The following is a 23,061-nucleotide window of genomic DNA, read 5'->3' on the forward strand; positions in this document are numbered from 1 at the left end:
CATTCCTGTAATGCCAAACCTGCACTGCAAACGTTGTAGTAAAATATCATGGTCAATCGTGTCGAAAGCAGCAGAAAGATCCAAGAGGACCAAGATGACATCACAGTGATTGTTTAATGAGAGCATGATATCATTTTGAACCTTTAGCAGGGCTGTTTCAGTACTATGACCCGTTCTGTAGGCTGATTGGAATTTACCATACAGAGAATGAGCTGTTAAGTAGTTGTTCAGTTGCGAGAATGCCATTTTTTCCAGAAATTTACTAATGAAAGAGCAGTTGGAAATTGGTCTATAGTTTTTCAGTTCGTTTCTTTCAAGACTGCTCTTCTTTAAGAGAGGCTTTACAACAGCAGTTTTACAGAGATCAGGATATAAAATCCATCCCTGTGAAATACACCGCTACCAATTCCATGTCAAAAAGATACCCTCTACCAGGGCGACAGATTGATTTTCCACAGATATTCACAAATAAATAAATAGACAGTCATTTTTGTCTGATGTCAAAAATATCCACAGTAATAACGTACTGCGGCGGCCCTGGCATTTGTTGACGGCAGCAATGATGGCTTGCCCTGCAACCAGCATAGGAGATAGACTTTCGCCATCGATGATTGGTTCTAAAGTTTGCCAAATATAAATTTAGCATGATGGAGACAGTTGTCACGCATATTTCCATATTGCAACGTGTATAAGGGAATCTTCGAAAAACTGCAACGCAGAGATATTAGGCAGCTTTTTCGTATTCTTTGAAAAGGTGACATTTTTCTACCAGTTTTATTCTTTTTGGATATATAGGCATATCAGTCCATTCAGATAATTACGAAAAAAAATGGTGGTAACGACGAGGCCACATATATATAGGAGTTTTAATGAATAATAGGTCGAATGGCGCAACACTCACGGCCTTGTGCTAAATGTTCCGGATAACGAAAGAAATGGTTGCATATTTTACTCCGTGGAGACTCGTCCTGGCGTTGAGTAGAGTATAGAAAAGCTGGTGAACGTTGGAAAAAAAAAAGGAGTGTTAATCTGTTAAACCCCCTTTACACTGGACGGCATCCTTTTTGAGTCCTTTATACGGCCATTACACTGGCTTGCAGAATGAATGCTCAATGATCGGCCAGCTGTCGGCACGTTAAGTATTAGTTAGTTTTCTTATTTTATTTTACATTCAAACGGGCCCATGCTACGGGACGCAGAAAGAACGCCGTCGAGTGTAAAGTTGGCTCTACAAAAAATAAATAAATAAATAGAATAGAATAAAAAAGTGATACATTAAATAGAAAAAAATACGAGCGAAGTACCAACCCAGCAGGCATAGTCGCGTTGGATCAACGTTGAAAACAGGTTGATACGTTGAATTGCCGTTGATCTACCTAAATTCAACGTAAAATCAACGTTGATTCAGCCACGTCAAAACACCGTCATAATGTGACGCTGACTCAACGTTGTATTTTGGTTACTGACACAACCTTGCAGACATGGATTGTAATTTAAAATATTAATTATTGAAAACGTGATACTTTGTTTATCAATACTGTAACTAACTTTATCAAAATAATAAAAGAAGTGTTTTAAAGTAAAAGTGACAGTTAACTGTTTTGTGTCTTTAGTGAACTAGTGAATTTTCTTAACTTGTTATTCAAAAATACATTCCAATAAACTTCCTTTCAAGATCAGCTAACACTGGGATGAATTAGTTCCTGTAAATGTGAGTGAGTGAAGTTAACAGTTAAAGTTGACAGTTCTCGGTACCCTGTTATAGATAGACAGCTAGGTTGAGGTGACTGTGACTTTGTTATATATATATATATATATATATATATATATATATATATATATATATATATATATATATATAAACCTTGGAAATTTCAACTTAAAGGCCATACATATATACCCTACATGTATTTAGCCATCAATCATGTCCTACTGCTAAACAAATCCAGGCTAAAAAGGTGTACCATGCTTAGGTGCAAAACATGCTTAGGAGCTAAATGCGTTGAAAAAATCAGACAAAGCATGCGCAGGCACTTGGATGTTTTTACAGTGTGCCTGTGTTTTGTACCAAAAATAAAAACATTTCAGGTCATTATAATGTCTTTTCATGCAAGAATGTTGTCTAACAACTGGGGTTTATACAATGTTGTTATCTGACGTTGAGTCAACTTTCAAATCCAATGTTTATCCAACGTCATAACAACATTATGGTTCAACGTTGTTTCAACGTTAAAAAAACATAAATTGCTCGCTGGGAAACTGTTTGTAGACTAATATTATTGTGACATAAAAAAGTTTTTACAGGTAGATGTATTGTCCTGGTATAATACACCTGACCTAGATCCACGTAATCATCACAACCAAATCAATACACGCAGAAGTGCTTAAGCAATCTCACTTACCCTAATTTCACAGGGAAAGACTCATGGTCGTCAACATCTCAGGGGACTTTCTATCAACGATCGAAATAGATCGAAAACCCCACCTAAATGTGAGGAATTCACTATCTGCACACATATATTAACATATTCAAAAAGGTAAGGCGTCTCATTAATTTCTAGCTCATTCTAACCATAACAACTAGTATTACAAAAGCAAATATCTGATAATATTAAACCTCTTTTCAGTTTTGTTTTGCGCACGTCTTGAGCTACGTGACTGTTGAGTTAACAGGTTTGGCAGGGTTTTTTTTCCTGGAAATCGGACATGTTTGGTTTTGTATGCAGCCTACCCAATACCTAAAGGTGCTGTATTTTATCCTGTATGATTCCTACCAGCTGTTTTAAAACTGCAACTTGACAATGCAATATTTAACAGCTGGAATCGCGCAAAGGTGACTAATTGAAGTGTGAGTTAAACTTTAAAAAGGTTTCATCGCAGAATTTACCACAATCGCTATATGGGTGCAACAAATACGCACCCCATTTATTTATTTGTTTAAAAAGAAAAAAATAGGAAAATAACACAAAGAGAATCCTGTCACATTTTGATGAAAAAAATAAATAAGGTGCTGCATCAGTTTATCGATCCGAAGCCACACGGAAGACGTACGGCAGCTGGACTGGGACTGAAAGGGCTCCGTACGATTTAACATCCGACTGAAAAACTAATTTTTCCATAAGTGACCTCCGCGACGCGGAGTTTGAAGTTTGAACTAAGAATATCTTGCAATCGAAAGTCACTGCCACAGCACAAGCAACTTTCTGCTTTAAAAACCGATTTTCCGTATGAGATTTATTTTTCACAATAAAAACATTGTAAACAACTCATAGAAATATGATATATTCTGTTTTACCACAAAAACGGCAGTTATAGCTATTTTTCTTATATCTGAGCTTGTCATCGGTCCACCTCACCTCCATAGATGGCTATACTTTGTAATAATCTCTGAAGAAATTATTACAAAAAAAAAAAAAAAAAAAGAAAAAAAAATAGGGAAAAAAAGAAAAAACTCTGGGACTTACTTTGGATGTAGAAATGGATTCATTAATCATTGGTAAGTAATGGATTCATTAATCATTGGTAAGTATGGAAAAATTGTTGTTTACTCCAGGAAAAATTATTATAGCAAAAACGAACAGTTACTATCCCTTTAAGTTGCAGAAGTGAATAACTTGTTTCCTGCGTACTGTTTTCTGTGCCATGCATATATCATCCACCGAGCTTAAACCTGTGAAACATCAAGTCGGGAGTTATAGGGGCCTACACAATCATGCCCGGTTTTAAGCAATGCCGTTGGTTACCAAATAATAGCGAAAACTAAAAAAGTGTAGTACCAAAAACACCAAAAATATATTCATTCGCATAAATCTTATAGTACTTTCACAATAAAAACATCTCCCAAACACCATTTTCAAAAAAATACCAACAGCATCCCATTTGCACATTACAAATATATAAAAAGATGTTATGGAACCCCTACAGCTAATGCAAAAGTTTGATTCAATATTCTTTATAATATTTGATATAAGTGGTAGGCAGTATATAATAATAACATAATTTCCAGGATTTGCTAGTAGTGGCCTCTTACAGAATTATACTGGATCCATTATCGTTTTTGCATTAAAGACACGTCCCAATTATAATCACTGGGCCAGTTAAGATTCCCTTTTGCACTTGCGTAATTAAAAAAAAAAAACTGTCACAAGTGTTGTATTATGACAAATTAATCTGATCTTAAGCCCACATATATTATTTAGTGCCAACAACTGAAAATCAAGAAAAAGATATTATTAGTTATTGGTATTAATCATCAAACCATCAAATCATTCTTTTAAGAAGAATAATAAGTAGTTTTCTTTTCATAATGTTTGTGGTGGCAGTGCTCAAAGTAAGGTTTTTGACAATTTTAATGCAAAATTACATAATGATAAACAGCATTGTGATACCAGTATGTACTTGTACATCTGCCCTTAACAAAATAACTGACAAATGATATTATGAATATCTTTTAAACAATTTTTTTTCTTTTTACTCTTTTACAGATTGAAATGGATTCGATGAGCCTACCAGCTGCATTTTTGTTCTGCTTGGAAGTATATCACTTCATAATCCATATGTCAATCATATTTCGCATGCGTTTGTTACCACGCAAAGATATTGTGCGACAGCGTTGCTATTTCCTTGTTGAAGCTATGACAGTGTTTACGACAAACGTCTTGTTTATTGGAAAACTTAAGTGGTTAGCAGCGATTCATAACATTCTGCATGGGTACTATGTCCTAACCTGGGATTCCTCTTCCCATTGCAAGAAGGTACTTTTGTATTCATTTATTTACTTATTGGAATTTTATAAAGATGACTGAAATGAAATTTATAGTTCAGAAATATTTCTTTTAATAGAATTTTTGTTATCCAGAAATGACATGGGTATAAAATGAATTTTCTTCAGTTTAGAAACTACATATTTGTTATTGGTTCCTTGCATGAAATGTATTGGCAAAAAAAAAAAATAATAATAATAAATAATAAAAAAAATAATAATAATAATACATAAAATAAATAAATAAATAAATAAATAAATAAATAAATAAATAATCACACCAATGGTAACTCAAAATTCAAATTTCCCAAATATGGAAAATGTTATGATGAAATGAAGTTTTTATCTTTTGTCATGTCATTTGTCTTGACTTATACTACAGTATTTACTGGTAGTGATTGCGTAAAGTAAATATGTTTAGTTTGACCAATTCAAAGTATAATCATGTGATTTTGACCAAATTTATGTTATCATTTTAGCTGATAAGCTGGAGCTCTCTTGATTGGCAACGCAGTCATCACAAAAAACGCTGGGAATTGTTGGCAGTGTTTGGCACCACATATGACGTGCTTGTCCACACCATCAACTGCTACTTACTGGGCCAGTACCTCACCACAGTGGAAGTGATCATATCCCTGTTTATAACACATTGTCTGGTCTATTTTATTCTGCACAACCCACTCTATGCCTGGAGTAACCCCGTCTCGACACCAGACTGGGTGGAGAAAAGAATTTTCCCAATCGGAGAAAATTATGAAGGCTGTGTCTTGAGTGGAGGTGATGCTAAGAAGGAGAAGTAATGAAGGTGATTTTAGGTGATGAGTTTTACCAGGCCATCAGCTGTATTTTGCTTCAAATTCTTCAATCCTGGTGATGAAATTTGAGTGCCAAAGTTCTTTTATAGAAAAAAAAAATAATAGTAATAATAATAATAAAAAAAATAAACTTTGGAATGTATTTTTGTTTAGGTTTCATTTTGTTTTTTTCTGAATGTTGCTGACAAAACAACCACAATTGATCTTCATTAAGGCAAAAGCTTTATAGAAATCGGTTGTATTTCTTTTTTTCAAAGAAGAAAACTATTTCCAATTAGAATGAAACAAATTCTGTACTATCTCTTTCTAAATGACAGGATACAAGTCTTTATTTGAAGAAAAAATGTAGACCCTAAGTTAAAAGCAATATTTGAAAGATCCAGTTGTTTTCTATTTGTCACACATACATGTAAACTGGTGGTCAAATATGTTTCTTTCTAAGCTACATTATTTTACCCTTTAAAACATTTTATAGATGTCTTCAACTGTATTGATGCATAATAGTTACACAGTTCTTTCATAAACCCTTTTTTCTCTTAATGTTTACCTGATTGGCATTGTAATGATTATAAATATTCCATGAATTAGGTAACAAGTTATTCATTTGATTCAACATGATGCCAGTTACGTATACTTAATTTAGGAAGTGGTCAGGTCTGAGAAACAGTAAGACTGGGTTCATACAGATTTACATCGATCTATCTTGATGACCTAACTCCCTGGGGGTTCAAGCTAAATTGCTGTCAGCCGAGCATGTACGAATGTTAATTACCTCCTTACAACTTTTAGTAGGCGGGACAGACATTTAAGCCGGCTAATCTGACAGCAATCTAGTGAGACTCCCCACGGGATAGATTGATCTAAAATCTGTGGGAATGCAGTCTAACTGTATTATAAAACCAGACTGTATTTGGTTAAAAAGACAGAGATACATCATAAATACAGGCAGAATTATATCATCTATTTAGAAATGTAGTGTTTTGGCTTTAATTACTGTACATGTGTATTTTTTTTTGTCTTTTAGATTCAGTTTTACCGGGTGGTACCTGGTTGTACTCTTTCTCCCCTGGACACCCTTAAGGTTACAAGAAGGCTGAAAAAAAAAAAAACTTGTTGTATCAGTATCAGGGGCGGATCCAGAGATATTTTCTGACAGTCTTCCATATTATATTTGTTGATCCATCCTCCATTTTTTGACCGTCTTCCGACAGAAAAATTAGATACCCGTCAATGTAAACTTGAAAATCTGACCTAAATCCGCCCCTGAGTATGTAATATCTTTCGGCAGCACTGTACCTTATGGACAGCACAGGAGGTGGGGGGGGGGGGGGGGGTGTTTTCAGTTTCTCTATCTTTATGTATGCCATATCAATGCAGACGTGTATGTTGTATGATTTTTTGTATGTACAAAGTTTGAAAACAGATCTTACGACACAAAAGTTAATTTTTTTTTAGATACAGCACTTAAAATGTGTACTTTGCTATATGTAATAATATATTAAGTCTGTATTACTGTTATCATATGGCTGCTTTTTGGAAAGGATGTCTTGCTTAACTGTGTTTCTGATAAGACATTACTGTAGTGTTTCTTGGATATATAGTCACACAGTTGGGTATTGTGGCGTAGTATATCTGAATACTATCCCTATAATTAGTCTTTTATATATATGGTGATATGATCAACAAAATGCAAACTCAACTGGCGCTCATTTCGAAATAAAATCTTTGCCAAATTGTCAAAATGTCTAGAGCTTTTGTTGTCTGCAAACTTCTTTAAATAAAATCTAGGACAAACAGGTCAAAAACAGCACATGCAGTATGCTGGTAGACAGATAGATTTTTAGAAAATAGACATTCCATGTGAACGAAGCCTAAGTAAGACCCTGACCCCAAAATTGAATTTCTATCTGAGCTGACTCAGCCTAGTGGGATTGGATAACCATGCAATTTTCCCACCCTTTAATTTCGTTTTCATAGCAACCAGAAACTACTGTCCTTTTTCAAAAAATGATTCTAGCAGCCAGAAACTAGTGTAATTTTTCAGATTCGATTCTGACGCTGAGAAACCATTATCGTTTTTGCAGTGGGAGACAAGAGTGGACAGAGGCAGAGGTGACTGGTGATTAGCGTCTATGTTCAGAATCTCAAATTGGAGCAAATGGGACATTTAAAATTGTTCTATTGATATTTTCCCATCTAAAAACTTTTGTATATGTTAAAGGAATAAAATAAATAAATAGACTAAAATGAGAATGATAGCCTAGTCAGAGTTCTGTTTCCTTATCTGAGGTTTTCATAATGAAACATATCAGTGCATGCATGTTTTTTTTTTTTTTCAATTTGATTTAAATACAGAAACTTGGTCGGTTTTGATGGTTTATGTTTTCACTTTCCAACCATTCAATTCTATTCAAATAACGAGTTTATTCATTTTATCATTACATTTTTACATTTTGGTAGACCGGTGTAGTAAGTTATGGTCTGACAGACATCTAAGCTGCTTCAGTTGATTGCAATTAAGCCAGAATCCCCTCGGAGATAGATAGATCAATCCACAGTTAGTACAATAGGGTCTGAGCATGGTCCCATACAATACTTCAGTTTTGTATGCTATTTTAGAGACCCCAGATTTCAGAGGGTACAAATGTTACTGCAGACATTCAGGTAATGCAACTAGCACAATACTGCAGCTCCATGGAGGTTTTAAGTCACCCGTTGAAAATGCCAATAAGTCACAAATGAAAACAACTCGGAAGTAAAGAAGAATCACGCTGTTCCAGTGTGTCTAGTATGAGCTGAAGTTATAATTTCCCTTCATTTTAATAACAACTGGAAAAATCAAAATATACACTTTGAGATTTATAACAGTTCATAGTATAACATTCACAAAGACTGGGCTCCCATACTGTGACCTATCTGACAGGCACCACCCATCTCCAAGGGGTTTCTCCCTATATTGCTTTCAGCTTAAGTGGCTCAGATGACTGGTAGGCCTACTGAAGCTGCTAAACTATAGTTAATTCCCCCCTAACAGCTTCAGTAGCCAGACATTAGAGCAGCTTAAGCTGAAAGCAATTAGCAAGAATCCCCTCAAAGATAGATCGCTCCACAGTTAATACGATAGGGTCTGGGAATGGTCTCTAAATACTGTACAGTTCAAAGCTGTCTCGCTCTCTTTAATCTTGGGGCATCGTAGTCTTTGTCAGGATACTCAGTCGGTTGAACAACCCCAGCTCGCAGATCATCCAGGATTTTCCTGACACTGTCTCGTTGTAATGTAATTGGTAAAAACGGATTCCTGTACCATGGGTAGTTAACATTCCCCTCCTTGTTGTAATAATCGGCCGCGTCCATCATTTCTCTCGTGATCTTATTCAAATTTAATATACTCTCGAAGAGTTCCACACCTCCCTCGGCGTACTCCGTCCCCAACATGGCTGCCTTTTTATTCGTCCAGCCCTGCAGCCAACAGTTGTAGTTATCAGTGATTACGGTGTACATAATGCCACCTACCAGTGCAGCCAAAGAGAGAAAAAATACATGCCCAGTCCAACCAACCAATCTGGCTCTGTAGAAGTTGTGCCTGTAAATGGAGTACGTCATCAATCCAGAAGCACCCACAGCTACAGCGTTGACCAAGGGAGCATATGTACTGACGTTGAAGATTTCCCGTGCAATCAGAAACATCTTTGCCTTTTCCGAAAGGACAAGAGAGTTGGCCATCTCCAGGGAGAGAGGGTCTTCCCAATCTATCTGATAAATGTCGTGGGATGTTTTGCCTCGGAGTACCAGTGTTTCGCTCTTCACTACGTCATCGACACTCTTATACGCCATAAAGAATGGCAGACCTGGTGAAAGAAGAAAATTAATTTTTAAAATAAAAATAGTTTCAAGATTCATGTCAATTTTGTCTTCTTTCAGTGGACTGAGGGTATGCCATGTGCATACCAAAATGTTTCTGGGTCATATTTTTATGTCTAAACATCCTGCTAATTTTATTTTCTTTGCAATCCATGACTCCTTCAGAATTTATATAAATAAAAAAAAAAAAAAAAAAAAAAAAAAATGGTCCAAAACATCATATGTAAGTTCAGGGATGAGTCCAGCAATAATTTGCATGCTGGAGTATTTTTTCCCTACATAAATAAGGTTGGCTTGAACATCAGATATAAAATATCTTTTGCTAAAAGAAAATAGGACAAATAGTACACAAATAAAGCCATATCGACCCTTTAAGACTGAAGACTCAGGCGTAACAGATTTTTCATTCCCTTGTGTATAAATGGCTAAAAAGAACTAGTAAATCATATCTATAGAAACTAAACTATGAGGCATAACGCTGAGACCTTCATATCTTGTTCAGTACACCAAAATAAACCCAGACTTGTAAATTGATTTTAACATAGTCGCTTGTGCACTTGACTATAGCTTTTTTCATGGCCTTATATGTGATCATATAATGCAAGGGTACATGTGCAATTTGAGTAATTAAGACCCCATTTCCATAGATTTTAGATCGATCTATCCCTGTGGGGAGTCTCACTAGATTACTGTCAGCTTAGCCGGCTGAAGCGTCTGTCCCACCTACTAAAAGCTTTAAGGGGATAATTAACTGTCGTGCGCGCTCGGCTGACTGCAATTTAGTGTGAACCCCCAGGGAGTTAGGTCGATCTAAATCTTAATCTCTGGATCGATCTAAATCTCTGGGAATACACCCTAAGATTTGCACTGCACAATAATGCCATATTGAATCCACCCTAGATAAGATAAGTATAGAAGTCTTTAGAATTAATATCTGGGGATCACATAAAGAGAGACCGCTTGGGTGAGCTAAGAAGAATGATGCGAGTTATGGGAGAGGGTCCAGAGGCTGGAGACCTCATGTAGAACATGAAGTAACTGAGTGTCAACAAATAAACTGGTCATTATGTGTCACTGGGTTTTCTTTGACTTAATAACCCCATTCACACTGCCATCCAAAAATTCTGTTTTTTTTTTTTTTTTTTTTTTTTAATTCAAATTTCTGGTAAAAAAATCTGATTCACTTGCTTGTTCATATAGGCGTAGCGAAACAAAATGTCCAGGTTTAACTTCTTGTAATGAACACTCACATATGCTCCACACTGCACAACTCAAAATACCAAAAAAAAAAAAAAATAAATAAATAAAATAAATAAAATAAAATAAATAAAAAAATAAAATATGGGGACTTAACATCTCTATTCGTACACAGCTTTTGCCTTCTGTTTTTATTTATAACGGCAAGTGCACCTCAAAAGACATTCCAGCATTCTTGGAACTTTTCAGATGGCAGAATACGTTTCCCCATGTGGTAGTGAGTGTTGATCTCCAAATACGTTTGGTGCAATTACTCAAGTAATAAACAAGTTTTCATAGATACCCACACTTTTCTACACACATGCGCAGTAAGATCTATACAGTTGTCGGTTCTGGTAAGTTATTTGAGTCCCTGAAGAAAATCCAGCTCACTAGCAGGATTATGAGAAACGGGTTGACAAAAATCCTTATACCTTCAGACTACTGCAATAATCAAATTGTGACCTAATTCGCCATTTATTTCGATAAATGGCGATATTGTGAACAGGGTATCTGTAAATCTGACTCAAACCATTGGAATATTGCATTGGGTTTTGTGCAGTAAAAGATATCATAACAATCTGTGAGTCAGTAGGCCCATGAACAAAGGGTTAAAATATCATTAAGCATGAAGTTTTGATCTGGCCTGTCAATCAAGCAATCAAAAAAACTAAAATGTCACGTCTCATAGTTTTAAAGAAAAACTCCTCAGAATTTTTTTTTATCAAGAGTAAAACAGTGTACAAACCTATGTAAGCACCACCACGACACCCGAGAGCGCCCATACACACTGGTCCCTTTGTGTCACTGTAGAAGAATTCCAACCCAGCTTCTTCATAGGGAACAAGATTCCTCCTTCTTAATACCTGGATGTTATTAAAAAAATGCACTATTAGCGGAACTGTGAACTCAGTGCATTTACTAAGATCTATACTGACAATTTTGAATCTAATGCCTGATCTTACTTTGAAATGGATCTTACTTATCACAAAACCTACAATTGAACTGATTTTGAGTTGTCAACACTGTCGCTTCGATATCAATGAATTTACCTTCAAGTTCGGTAAAACAACACAGTGAGAAATCAAATTTCCCATCAAGTAGAATTCTGAACTCTATAAATAAACACTCATTCTGCGTCGTTCCAGTTCAAACTTCTGTCACTTTCGTGCATTTTCTTAAAGCTACTTTTTCCCATTTTTGCAGCATTTCTGAACACATGACCCTTAGAGACCATTCCCATATCCCTACTGTACTAACAAGATAGATCTATCTCCGAGGGGATTCTTGCTAAATTGCATTCAGCATAAACAGCGTAAATGTCTGGCACGCGAGCCGAACATAATAAAGCAAGAAACCCCTCAATGCTGGATCGATCCTGCTAGTAAATCTAGGTATGGGATTGGGTTTTCAGCCTACCTGACTGATCAGAGCTTCAGTGGCTTCATCAATACCGACTGGTTTCCCACGAGAGTCCTTCTTCTCATAGTTGCTCCTCATTCTGTCCAAACCATATACGTGCTTCAAGCCCTGGTAGAGAGATGCTGCAGTTATGAATGATGGAACAACCATATTGACGAATTCCTCACTGAATTTCAATCCCTTCAGACGCTGCCAGATTCTTGACATGGTGCACAGTCTAGTGGATTTCTGAAATGGAGAGATATTGTTAACGATATGACAGTTGCGATGGATACTGCAAGTGAAAATATGTCATACAGCCTGATACAGGATAGAGCAAAAGAAGCATAGACAATATCATAGCTCGTACATACATTCACCATGAAACTTGGGGTTCTCAATTTTCATTTTTACTTTGATAACCTCTCATCTTAAGTCTCAAACACTCTTGTAAAGCCAACAGTTTTCTTGTCAAAAGAGCCAAGAGTAAGGAGAGATTCATTTGTTTTGTGTGGTGGGTGCGCAAACTGGTTTGGGCCGAGTAAGGCTCTATTCCCATAGATTTTAGATCGATCTATCCCCGCGGGGAGTCTCACTAGATTACTTTCAGATAATCTGACTTAAATGTCCGAACCGCCTACTACAATCTGTAAGGAGGTAATCAACTTTCGTGTCTGCCCGGCTGACAGCTATTTAGCATGAACCCCCAGGGAGTTAGGTCGATCTAAAGTAGGTCGATCTAATCTATGGAAATGGGGTGTAAGTCTAAAGCATCGCGTATTGCACATAGCGATATCACATATAGGCTACAATGTAGTATATTGGGCGAGTATAGGCGAGTTATGGAATCAAGATGCTTGCGCTCGTTTGCAGTATAGGATGTTTTCGAGTTATGGGGCCGATTTTTAATTTTTTTTTTTTGCCAGATCTAGTATGTGTATGTGTGTCTGTGTGTGTGTGTGTGTGCACGCTTGTGTACATACCAAAAATTGTAAGTCCTCCATTAGTAATACATGGATTTCATGCTAAGTAGTTGTGGTTGAGAGCCCCACCCTCCCATTATCTTTTTATAAACACAAGCCAGCGAAATACTACACATGACGCATGAGCCTAGGTTTTAAAAAACCGTGAACATTTATCATTTTATTGCAGATTTTGGCGAATCTCAGAAACCTTCAGAACTGAATTAAAAAACGCGAGATTAAGCGTTTCCAAGGAAAAAAGTTCATGTCTAATACATAAAGTTTCTGCAGACAGCTGTACCAGTTTGCCCTTCAAAACCCAGTTAGGTAATTTATTTCATAACTTTTTATTCCCTGATATCACATTGAATGTGTGAAAAATTGCAGGCTCTGAAATATGTAGCATTAAAAAGCGGTACCTTGGAAAGTAAACGTTATCTTTTTTCAACTGACACAACTCTTGAATCCCACTTCCTCTCTTAAATATGGAAATTTCAAACCGACTTGGCGCTATTCCTGCTCTCCACACAATTAAAAGGGCGCAGACATTTTGTTTTTCAGAACGAGATTCTGACGTGACGTCATGCGATCAACAAGTGCGCAGGTGCAGAGTAAGAGAATTTTTACCGTTCACACACAACACACGATGGAGCGGGGGTCTTAAGATTTTAACATTAAAACTACGACTTTTAATTTATATCAATTACCTAGCATGCTTGGGGATTTACATTGGATTATTTTAGCGAGCTGACCAAGGGAAATCGCGAACCAAAATGTCTAGACTTATACGGTTTTTGAGCCGAAGACGAACGGGTCGCGGGATTCAGAAAGTTGGGGATGGAAAGCCAAGAAAGGGATGCATCAATTGCAAAATAATCCTACTGGATGGAACGGATATCAGCATAGACATAGACGTAAGTAGACATCTGACCTCTTGTATATTATATTTCCGATCCCGCCACGACAGAATCGTTCGAAATCTCGACTTCAAAATAGGGTTATATGCATGACCTAGTTTGGCCCTCGTCAATTTCATTGCTCCTCTCAACTCGATCATTCCAAGACGGCAAATGCAGATTCAGCTGCGCAACTGGTGGTGGTTTATGGATTCTATGTACGAAAGAGACGGGGACAATTTTTTCTCCATTATGCCACAAATTCCCTTTAATTCCAGAAGTGTGTTTGCTAGTAGGAGGAATCAACGGCGTCGCCGTGCACCCCACCCCCATAAATTTAACTGTGTCCGCCTCCGACTGTCGGAACAAATCCCCACGTTATTGCTCTAGATATATTGAGATGAATGATTTTGTTTATCAGATTTGTCTCTTTGATTGCTGCTGACAGTTTGCTTTACCAATTACCTTATTGCAGCCAGTTAACATATTAATTTGTTAGTGTTGATGGTTGCAGTGAAGGTTAAATTTGGGATTAATTGATTAAGATTGGGGGGGGGGGGGGGGGGGGGAGGAAGAAGGGATCCCCATATCTTTATTACTGCTCCCATTATACCATGCCTTGCTGTTACCCTTATTAATTAATGAATCTTATGCCATGTTAAAGGACATCTTAAGCCATGTTAAAGGACATACAGCAGTCTAAACTGGAAGTATATATATATATATCAGTGCTATCACAGCTGGTTTAGTATTAAAAACAATATATATATGACAATTTTGTGAAAGGTGGCAGGCTAGCATGGCCATGGGTAGTCAAACCAAAAGCAAACTATTAACCACCACACAAATTGCATCTGTGTAATCCAATAAAAATGACATATATGCAGCATGTCAATTTTATGGACAGCAAATAAATTTTAAATGGCAATCCATCAGAACATTTGTTTCTGCCTCGAAAACTCATGCTTAAGACAGCTGTTTTACTGGATAAGTGATACGTGTCATATCTATCCATACAAAACCATATATTATTGAGATACAGCTGGGACATTGGACAAGATATCCTGTCACATACATGATGTGTAATTCTTATGATTGATCCATGATGCTGGTCTGTTTTATAGTACAAGTGCGTTTATAATGCAAGAACCATATTTGTCAAATTATAGTACTGCTTGTTTTAAATGCCAAGCTGTCTTTGTCATTGTGATTGAAATGAGCATTCGAAGCTGAACTGATTTAAGTTTGAGAGTAAAGGGTAGTTTGCTTATTAGCATGTGCATTATTATGCTTAATGTCTATTGAAATATAGTTGTTTATTATTTGCATAGTGTTATTAATGGTTGTTTAATTTCATTACATCAGCACTACAGGTGGTATGTATTGTTGAGTTAAAGTAAACTATGGAGAGAGAGAGAGAGGGACAGAGAGAGAGAGAGAGAGAGTTGACAAGATGCACCAGCTTTATCTCTCCTCTATCAGCTACAACTGTGAAGAAGGAGATACAGCTTCATTCAGATAGAACACAGTTGTTGTGCTTATAAATTACAGTATATTATTTATTAGCATTATTGCATCTTTGCCTAGTACTGTAATACTGCAACATTCTTCAACAGGTATCTAATTTAAATTATGATTCCCCTCCCTCCCCCCTCCCCCCATTCCAAACACACCCTTCCTGGCCAATTGGCTAATATTTCTATCAAAGGCTCACTTTTAAATTTGCACTGTATCCCAATTTTGAAATTGTGCCCCTTTTCATACATGTATCCTGATACATGGGTTATATGATGAAATAAAATTAGTGATTAATTCAGTTGTTTGTAATACAGAAGGTGATATTATGACTGGGATGGTCTGGTCCCATTCAATTACCTAAGTGCAGTAGAGTTAATGGTATTCAGACTTAGTTAATGGATGGACCAGAAGGTAATTGTTCAACTGGGATGGTGGGATTCACATTGGTAGTTGAGGGGTCCTTGTCTCGGGCAATATTGGTGAATGGATGAAGAAATATAGAATGAAAGACAGACCTAAATAAGTGTTTTGGATGAATACATGTGTACAGAGTTTAATTTTTCACTTGTTTTACCTGTAGGCAAAGAGAGAGAGAGAGAGAGAGAGAGAGAGAGAGCATCACAGATAGATATGCTCTCATGCACACATTTTCACCAATGCACTTTTATGATCAGCATATCTGCTTATTATTATTCTATGCCAATACAAATATGCGAAATATTAAAGCAAAAACAGCAGCACATGATATTTCAGTAGAAAAAGAAGTGATAATGTCTGTCTCCATGTTTTTAATCAAGGAGGGAGACTCTGTATGGGAGATTTAAAGTCAGGCAAACCAGTTATTTCCTGATTATAGCATTATGATTCATGTGTAATGAGCAGCATTACAAAATAAATGCTACTAGGCTTGACTTGTGTTTATTTGAATAGCAATGAGTCAATTTTGATTCTAAATAAAGAAGTGATATAGGACTTATCGATGACATGTCTTGTTGCTGAGAGGGTTGCTCTGGGGGGGGGGGGGGGGGCATTCAGTTTTGTTGGAACAAAAATGATTTTGAGACTTGTGACTGAGGGAAAATGGTTTGTAAGGCCTGTCCTGGGATAAAATTTATTAAAATTTATTTTGGCACATAACTGAAAATCAGAAAAGAATGATTAAGCAGAAGTCCTTAGTGAGGGGTTACTATTTATTAAAAAGCAGAAAAACATTTTAAAAATTGCAATATTATGTAAATTTGTTATGGTGATCTTAAAATGTTGAGCGCAGGTGAACGCATAAGAATGGTATGTAGAATAGTAAACTTTTGGTTTATTTTCCCTTTGGGTGAAGTCTGCTGTGTTCATTTTAATAGATCATGATGACATCTGGAGCAATTAAAAGATATATATACTTTTTATCAGTTGTCATGTCTGAATGAATCAACAAAGGAAATGAATATATATAAAAGGCAAGACTTGAGCATATTATAGTTTAAATAAACTGCCATAAAATGACACAGAAGTCCAGTGTTAACTCACCTATTGATTGGCAATCAATAAATTTTTTTTTATCATGGAGAGGTTGAATAATGCCATAAAATGTTGCTACTGAAAAGGTAATCTATGGTATCAGTTAACAATAAAACCAGGATATAGCTGCATGGCTGGAATGATGATGAGGCAGTGATATGTGGGCTTGCAAAAATGAGAAATGAAACCTCATAATGAGGTGTGTTGCTTTTTATCTTGTTTTATGGTTAAGATGTCTCATATTGGCCAGTATTTCATTTCTTCTCTCTCCATCTCTTCCCTCTGTCTCCATTCTTGATCTGCTACTTAAGCTCTCTCTCTCTCTCTCTCTCTCTCTCTCTCTCTCTCTCTCTCTCTCTCTCTCTCTCTCTCTCTCTCTCTCTCTCTCTCTCTCTCTCTCTCTCTCTCTCTCATATTCTATGATCACTGATATATATGCACAGGTTTACTCGCCTTGGTAGAATGTGTTTCGCACTCACAGCTCAATATTATAACCACCCACTGCAAAATGTATTCTCAAACTACATGGCTGCATTTCCAGTGGTTTTGTGTCAGCTTAACTTGTACACATACCACCCAATTAGGACATGATAGTTTTTGGCAGAACAATCCAGTGGCAAAACCTAAACTGTGCCAGCGTGTGAAACATCAGCAGATTTAATATTAGTACTCTTTTCATGGAAAGTAACTTTATTATGAAACAGCACGTCGTCAGTTAAGCCGTCTCAACTCGAATGGGATTGCACCTTATGATAATACAGCCCGTGTGTGTTTGCACTGCCCATGTGAACACTCTATCCTGCTAATTAGATGGAACCCTGTACCTGGCTCAATGCCTCTGGGATGCTCTGCATTCCTGACATACTGTCAATCAATACCTTACCAAGGCCCAGGCTTATCCTCATTCAGTTAATATTATAGATCATAATATTTTCTTCAAAACAGAAGGTGAAATTGGAGGTATTTGCTTTTGTGTATTTTGATGTCTTTTGCAAATTAAACTTCACTTTTTCGGTGACTGTAAATATCTGCTAGTAAACAGTAATAGCCTAGACATCCTGGGGTAGTGCTAGCAATTTTTTTCGCTTAGCCAAATCATCACTTTTTTGTCAATTTGTTATCCAAATGGTGTTAATTTGACTAAATGAGTGAAATCAAGCCCTTTATGTTTAGCCAATTTAAGTCAGTTTTAGCATTTGGCTAAATTGGCGAGTGTTAGCGCTACCCGAGACATCATATGCTGAACCCAGTAGTGAACTCCACAGACTATTGTTTCTAGCTTAGTTGCGAAAAACTTCACCTGTGTCAGCATTTGATGCTCACACCATTAAATGAGATTTTGAAAAAATTGTAGGAGAAAGTTGTCAGAAGTAATGGGCAGTTAACAAGTGTGATGGGGCATTGTATCAAAACATTTAAATAGCAGATAGAAATTATCCGCAGATTCTTTATACTAGTACACATATATTCTAGATACATGTTTGCTCTTGCAAAACAGAAGGAATTTGCCAAGTTTGGGGTGTTACTCTGATATTAATAATATTGCTCTCTTAGGTGATATTCCTGGCTCAAAATTTTGACCATCATTGTCAAAAAGTTTTAACCTCTCCTCACACTGTCTCATGTGTCATCACACAGTTCCCAATACTTCATAATTTAAATGTATCTTAGAATAGATTTTTCCCTTTATTAGCACATGATCTGCTGAAAGATGAGTGGTCATATATATGTATCTAGTGTAAATGCAGCTCAAAATCTCCCTCTCCACAAACAGCTTCCATTGCAGCCGAGGCTTAACCAAGATTTGTTAGGTACTAGTATACATAATAAAATATTGTATCATAAGCAAGCTGACACATTAAGCCTGTCAGTGAATGATTGATGACTAGAATAAAATCGTATTTTAAGTGTTATGTCCATACCAGAATGCGGCAGATTAAGTGATGAAGATTTGCAGCTGGATTATGATTTGCATTGTTAATCCCAAGTGTAAATATAAAACTTGATGTTCTATAGTGCCCATTGAAAAAGCGGGCACTAGCTTACACCCCATTCTCATAGATTAGATCGACCTACATTGGATCGACCTAACTCCCTGGGGTTTCACGCTAAATAGCTGTCAGCCGGGCGGACACGAAAGTTAATTACTCCTTACAGCTTGTAGTAGGCGGGGACGGACACTTAATGCGGATTATCTGACAGTAATCTAGTGAGACTCCCCGCGGTGATAGATCGATCTAAAAGTTGTGAGAACAGCCTTACTCATCCTGAACTGCTCCAAAGTCTTATGTATTTCTCTGGAAATTGGGGTATTTTGGATATATTTATTATAATCTCCCTTGCCCGTCCCTGCAAAGTATTGAATCTGACTTATGCCCTTCTGGATGATGGAGAAAAAAAATAATCTGTAAAATTTGGTGAATAGTAAAATCACTAATGCCAGTGGTTATTTATAAGATACACAGTGTCTGGATATATATATATATATGTTGCTGTCATCTGTTGTAATATAAGTTTACCTAAATGAAAATTTGTGTACCTTGATATTTAGCATCAAATAAGGCAAGAGAGAGAAAGAGAGAATTCGTGTTAGTTTACATAAGAGAGTGATCTCCCTCTCTTGGGAAACCATACGGGGAGATGTCCCTGTTCTATAACGCAACTATGACCCAATTCAAAAACTGGTTTAAGATGTGGAAGTAGATCATGTTACGTGTACATTTCATCTCAGATCTGCCAGTGCAGATGTGTCACAAAGTCATGACACAACTTAATTAAGACAAGACATCGCTATTAAGTCACCCAGGGTAGGAGTTAACGCCACTGCCCGCTGGTCAGGTATTTTGGACTGGTCACAGTAGAACCCACTGCAAGGCCACACATGAGTGATCAATGTGAAGTACTATTAATCAAATCATACAGTTACTTTTGTCTGGTGCATTAGATTTATGTAATAAACCTGTCAGGTCGGAGGATGAATGTCGCGTTCACTTGAACAGCAACTTTGTTAAAAAAACGAACTTGCTGGTGTCATGTAAGATGAAGTTGTGCACAGAATATATATATTTTATATAGAATATACAAGACGTATAAAGCTCTTTTGTTAGACGGAAGAGGTTGTGATGACATTGATCTGATGTAAAAACAAAGTATGAGTCAGTCAGTGCATTTGAGGTGCATTTTCTTGATGAAGGAGTCTGGAATGTGTGTTACCTGTGTGTGTGTGTGTATGTGTGTGTGTGTGTGTGTGTGTGTGTGTGTGTTGGGGGGGTTTGCAGGGATGTACCTCCTCTTCCTCCGTCTGTACTACTGCTATAGTGTTACCAAACTAAATTTTTATTCAAAAATTTAGAGACCATCTGCTTATCACAAGGTGTGTATATTGTAATATATTTTGTTTGTGAAATTTAATTCTCCCAATTTTTCTTGTCCAACCCAGTGCCTTCTCGCCCCATGAAGAACACAAAAAAAAAAAAAAAAAAATTTAAAAAGTGTTCATTTGACAAAAAATTACCTAATTGACTTAGCCCAGAATAGAAAATGTTACAAAAACTATGTAAAAACCATGCGTGAAAACCTAGTGGCTGTGACCCAGACTTAATTGCACATAAACTCTATGGAAGGTATGATATATAGCGGTCTTTGGCTGGCAGAATATGACTTGCACTTGTTAATATTCTCTGTAAACGGTGTGCTTGGGCTGATTGTACTAAGTACACTACATTTTGGGTAACCCACTCTGGCATGTTGGAGTTCACCCAGAACAAATGGCCCTACCTCTGCCAGATCCTCTGGTGTGATTGACGCTTTATTCTTTATTACTGGTAATTATGCTGAACTGGTGCCAGTGCTACACTTGTTTTCAATACTCACAAAAAATGGTGAGAATGATTACAGATTAATCGCTGGTTTTTTTTTGGGGGGGGGGGTGCACTACTTTCCAACCCGGTTATGGGTGCATTCCCAGAGATTTAGATCGATCCAGAGATTAAGATTTAGATCGCCCCAACTCCCTGGGGGTTCACGCTAAATTGCAGTCAGCCGAGCACGCACCATAGTTAATTACCCCCTTACAGCTTTTAGTAGGCGGGACAGACGCTTAAGCCGGCTAAGCTGACAGTAATCTAGTGAGACTCCCCACAGGGATAGATGGATCTAAAATCTATGGAAATGGGGTCTAAGAATCATCGCTATCACATGGCATACCAGGGTGCTGCATCCGATACTTCGAAGCATGTACTGATACACAATTTGAAAACAGGCACTAGTAGCATAATCCATCTACTGGTGAATTTAGGATCATCCGTGCCAAGTGTTGTAATTGGGTAGCCCTGGTTATTGTCCTTTCTCAGATGTGACCACTGTCTAAGTCTTTATTTTAACAAAACATGTCTGTAAAACCCAGAAAAAAATCAGGCTAGAGGGAGAGAGCAAGACTCCATTGCTAGAGCTAAGAGTTCAAACATCAACTCTACACAGTACTGTACACAATCAGACTTTTGATCCAATCTGGGCAGATATATACAATTAGGAAGGGCGGAGGAACCAACCACACTCAATTTTAACCAAAACAGAATATTACCCCTTCAATAATTGACCCCCATACATAACCTCTACTGGTGTGTTTACCTTATTCTATTGAGGCAATTGGACATATCAAATTTAATTGTGCATTGGAATTTCCGTCTGTCCCGTCCCTGTAGGCTTTTTGTCAGTGGAGCCATTTATTAAAGAAGTTTTTTGATCCTGTATAGGTGAACATGTTTTGCCCCTGTTTCTTGACAGTGATCTTAGAATGTTATTTTTTTAAATAGTAAGTGTTGTGAGCAATTGGTCCTGTACATGGCTATTTTGACTTAAAATGTTTTTTTTTTTCACATTTTTTTTTTAAATGACAGGAAGTAGAAGTAGATATTTGATAACTGTCAACAGGTCAACCATCTCTCAGTGCGAATTACATATATTTCCAGTCAGTCTAGAGTTTCTGTATTTGTGGCCAATATCTCTATAGAACATTAGATCGAAATTGGTGTGTCCTCAATTTAGGACAGAAAATTTATTCTGTTTTAGTTTTGGACAAATATATAGCAATAACTATTGCCAGGTATTTGTCTGAGGCAATAGCCATATCAATTTCTTTTCCCATCAAACCATATCTTCACTTAGTGGGCTGAGATTGTGGATGATACTTTGTGTCAAAAAGTAAGAACCCGACTTCGTTGTTCTGTCATTTTGTAGAACCAGTTCTTGAATGCTCCAACACATTCAAATCCTTATCCAGGCAGGGATCTCCTTCTCGTATTAAGTTGTCAATAAAGATATCTCATCCTGGGCGACATCAATATTAAATCTTAATCCAGGGATGAGTTCCTTATCCCGCGTGAGATCTCGAGGAGAATAGGGTGATGGCTTTACAGCGTTGATAAATATCTCGTTTTGACGGCAAGTTCCTGCTTCATTTAAGACTTGAAATGAAAAAGGATTCTGTTTTTTTTTATCAGCGCCTAGGTTTAATATTAAGTAACATTCTGTGTCTGTTAAGCTGATTTAGGCCTGGGATTCCTGAGTGCAGAGAAAATAGGATTAAGTTTTTGTGTGGTGGTCCTGAGGGTCTCGAGTGAAGGATTTTGAACATAAAGGATGCCAGGGGTTGATGAGTTTGGGAAGCAGAGTCACAGCATACAGTTTGTATAGAATGACAGAAATGAACAGAGGCAGAGGTACTGCAAGGTTTTGAACAGGGGGGCAGAATTTCGGAAAACTTGTGTAGAAATAGAGATTCATTACTTTGCTAATGAGTAGGGTGTGATAATCTCCAAAGAGTTTTGTCATCAGTCACCATATCCATGGAAATGGATTTTGACAGAAATCAGGTGTCAAATATATATTGTATGCATATGTGCAAACCTATATACTAGTATGTGCCTCCACTTAAACTCCCCCTCAAATACACAAAACTAAAGAGTTAGGGTATAGTATAAAACTACCAGGCCCATAGCCAGCGATTAAAAAAAAAAGGGGGGGGGGGGGGCTTTTTCTTTAAAGGTGGACCTTTTACCATGAAACCTTCCTGTGCTCAAATAAAAATTTTCCTAGAG

General features: G+C 37.0%; 3 protein-coding genes across 7 annotated transcripts in view; 2 read left to right on the forward strand and 1 right to left on the reverse strand.

Annotated features, from left to right (window-relative positions):
- Positions 1-653: 653 nt before the first annotated feature.
- On the forward strand, positions 654-7,319 carry LOC106163589 (uncharacterized). Its single transcript, XM_087012611.1, has 3 exons — positions 654-754; positions 4,485-4,754; positions 5,242-7,319. Exons 2-3 carry the CDS (start codon positions 4,491-4,493, stop codon positions 5,560-5,562), a joined length of 585 nt encoding a protein of 194 aa, XP_086868737.1. The 5' UTR covers positions 654-754; positions 4,485-4,490; the 3' UTR covers positions 5,563-7,319.
- Positions 7,320-7,981: 662 nt separating this feature from the next.
- LOC106173200 (transmembrane protein 177) lies at positions 7,982-13,628 on the reverse strand. The gene is made up of 4 exons (XM_013554251.3): positions 13,457-13,628; positions 12,094-12,324; positions 11,423-11,540; positions 7,982-9,425 (listed from the first exon to the last, which is right to left on the reverse strand). The coding sequence occupies exons 2-4, from the start codon at positions 12,301-12,303 to the stop codon at positions 8,734-8,736; spliced, it is 1,020 nt and encodes a 339-aa protein (XP_013409705.1). The 5' UTR covers positions 12,304-12,324; positions 13,457-13,628; the 3' UTR covers positions 7,982-8,733.
- LOC106163591 (uncharacterized) overlaps positions 13,624-23,061 on the forward strand; it is a 52,263-nt gene continuing 42,825 nt past the window's right edge. For 4 of the 5 annotated variants that reach the window (XM_087012606.1, XM_087012610.1, XM_087012608.1 and 1 more), the window contains exon 1: positions 13,624-13,951. In XM_087012606.1, the coding sequence (XP_086868732.1) occupies positions 13,811-13,951 (141 nt within the window). In that variant the 5' untranslated portion in view covers positions 13,624-13,810. The remainder of the gene's footprint in view (positions 13,952-23,061) is intronic. The other variant, XM_087012607.1, reaches the window with a different exon arrangement.

The sequence above is a fragment of the Lingula anatina genome, chromosome 5 (genome assembly GCF_051362555.1).
Source record: "Lingula anatina isolate TDL-2025a chromosome 5, LinAna3.0, whole genome shotgun sequence".
Classification (NCBI taxonomy): Eukaryota; Metazoa; Brachiopoda; class Lingulata; order Lingulida; family Lingulidae; genus Lingula; species Lingula anatina.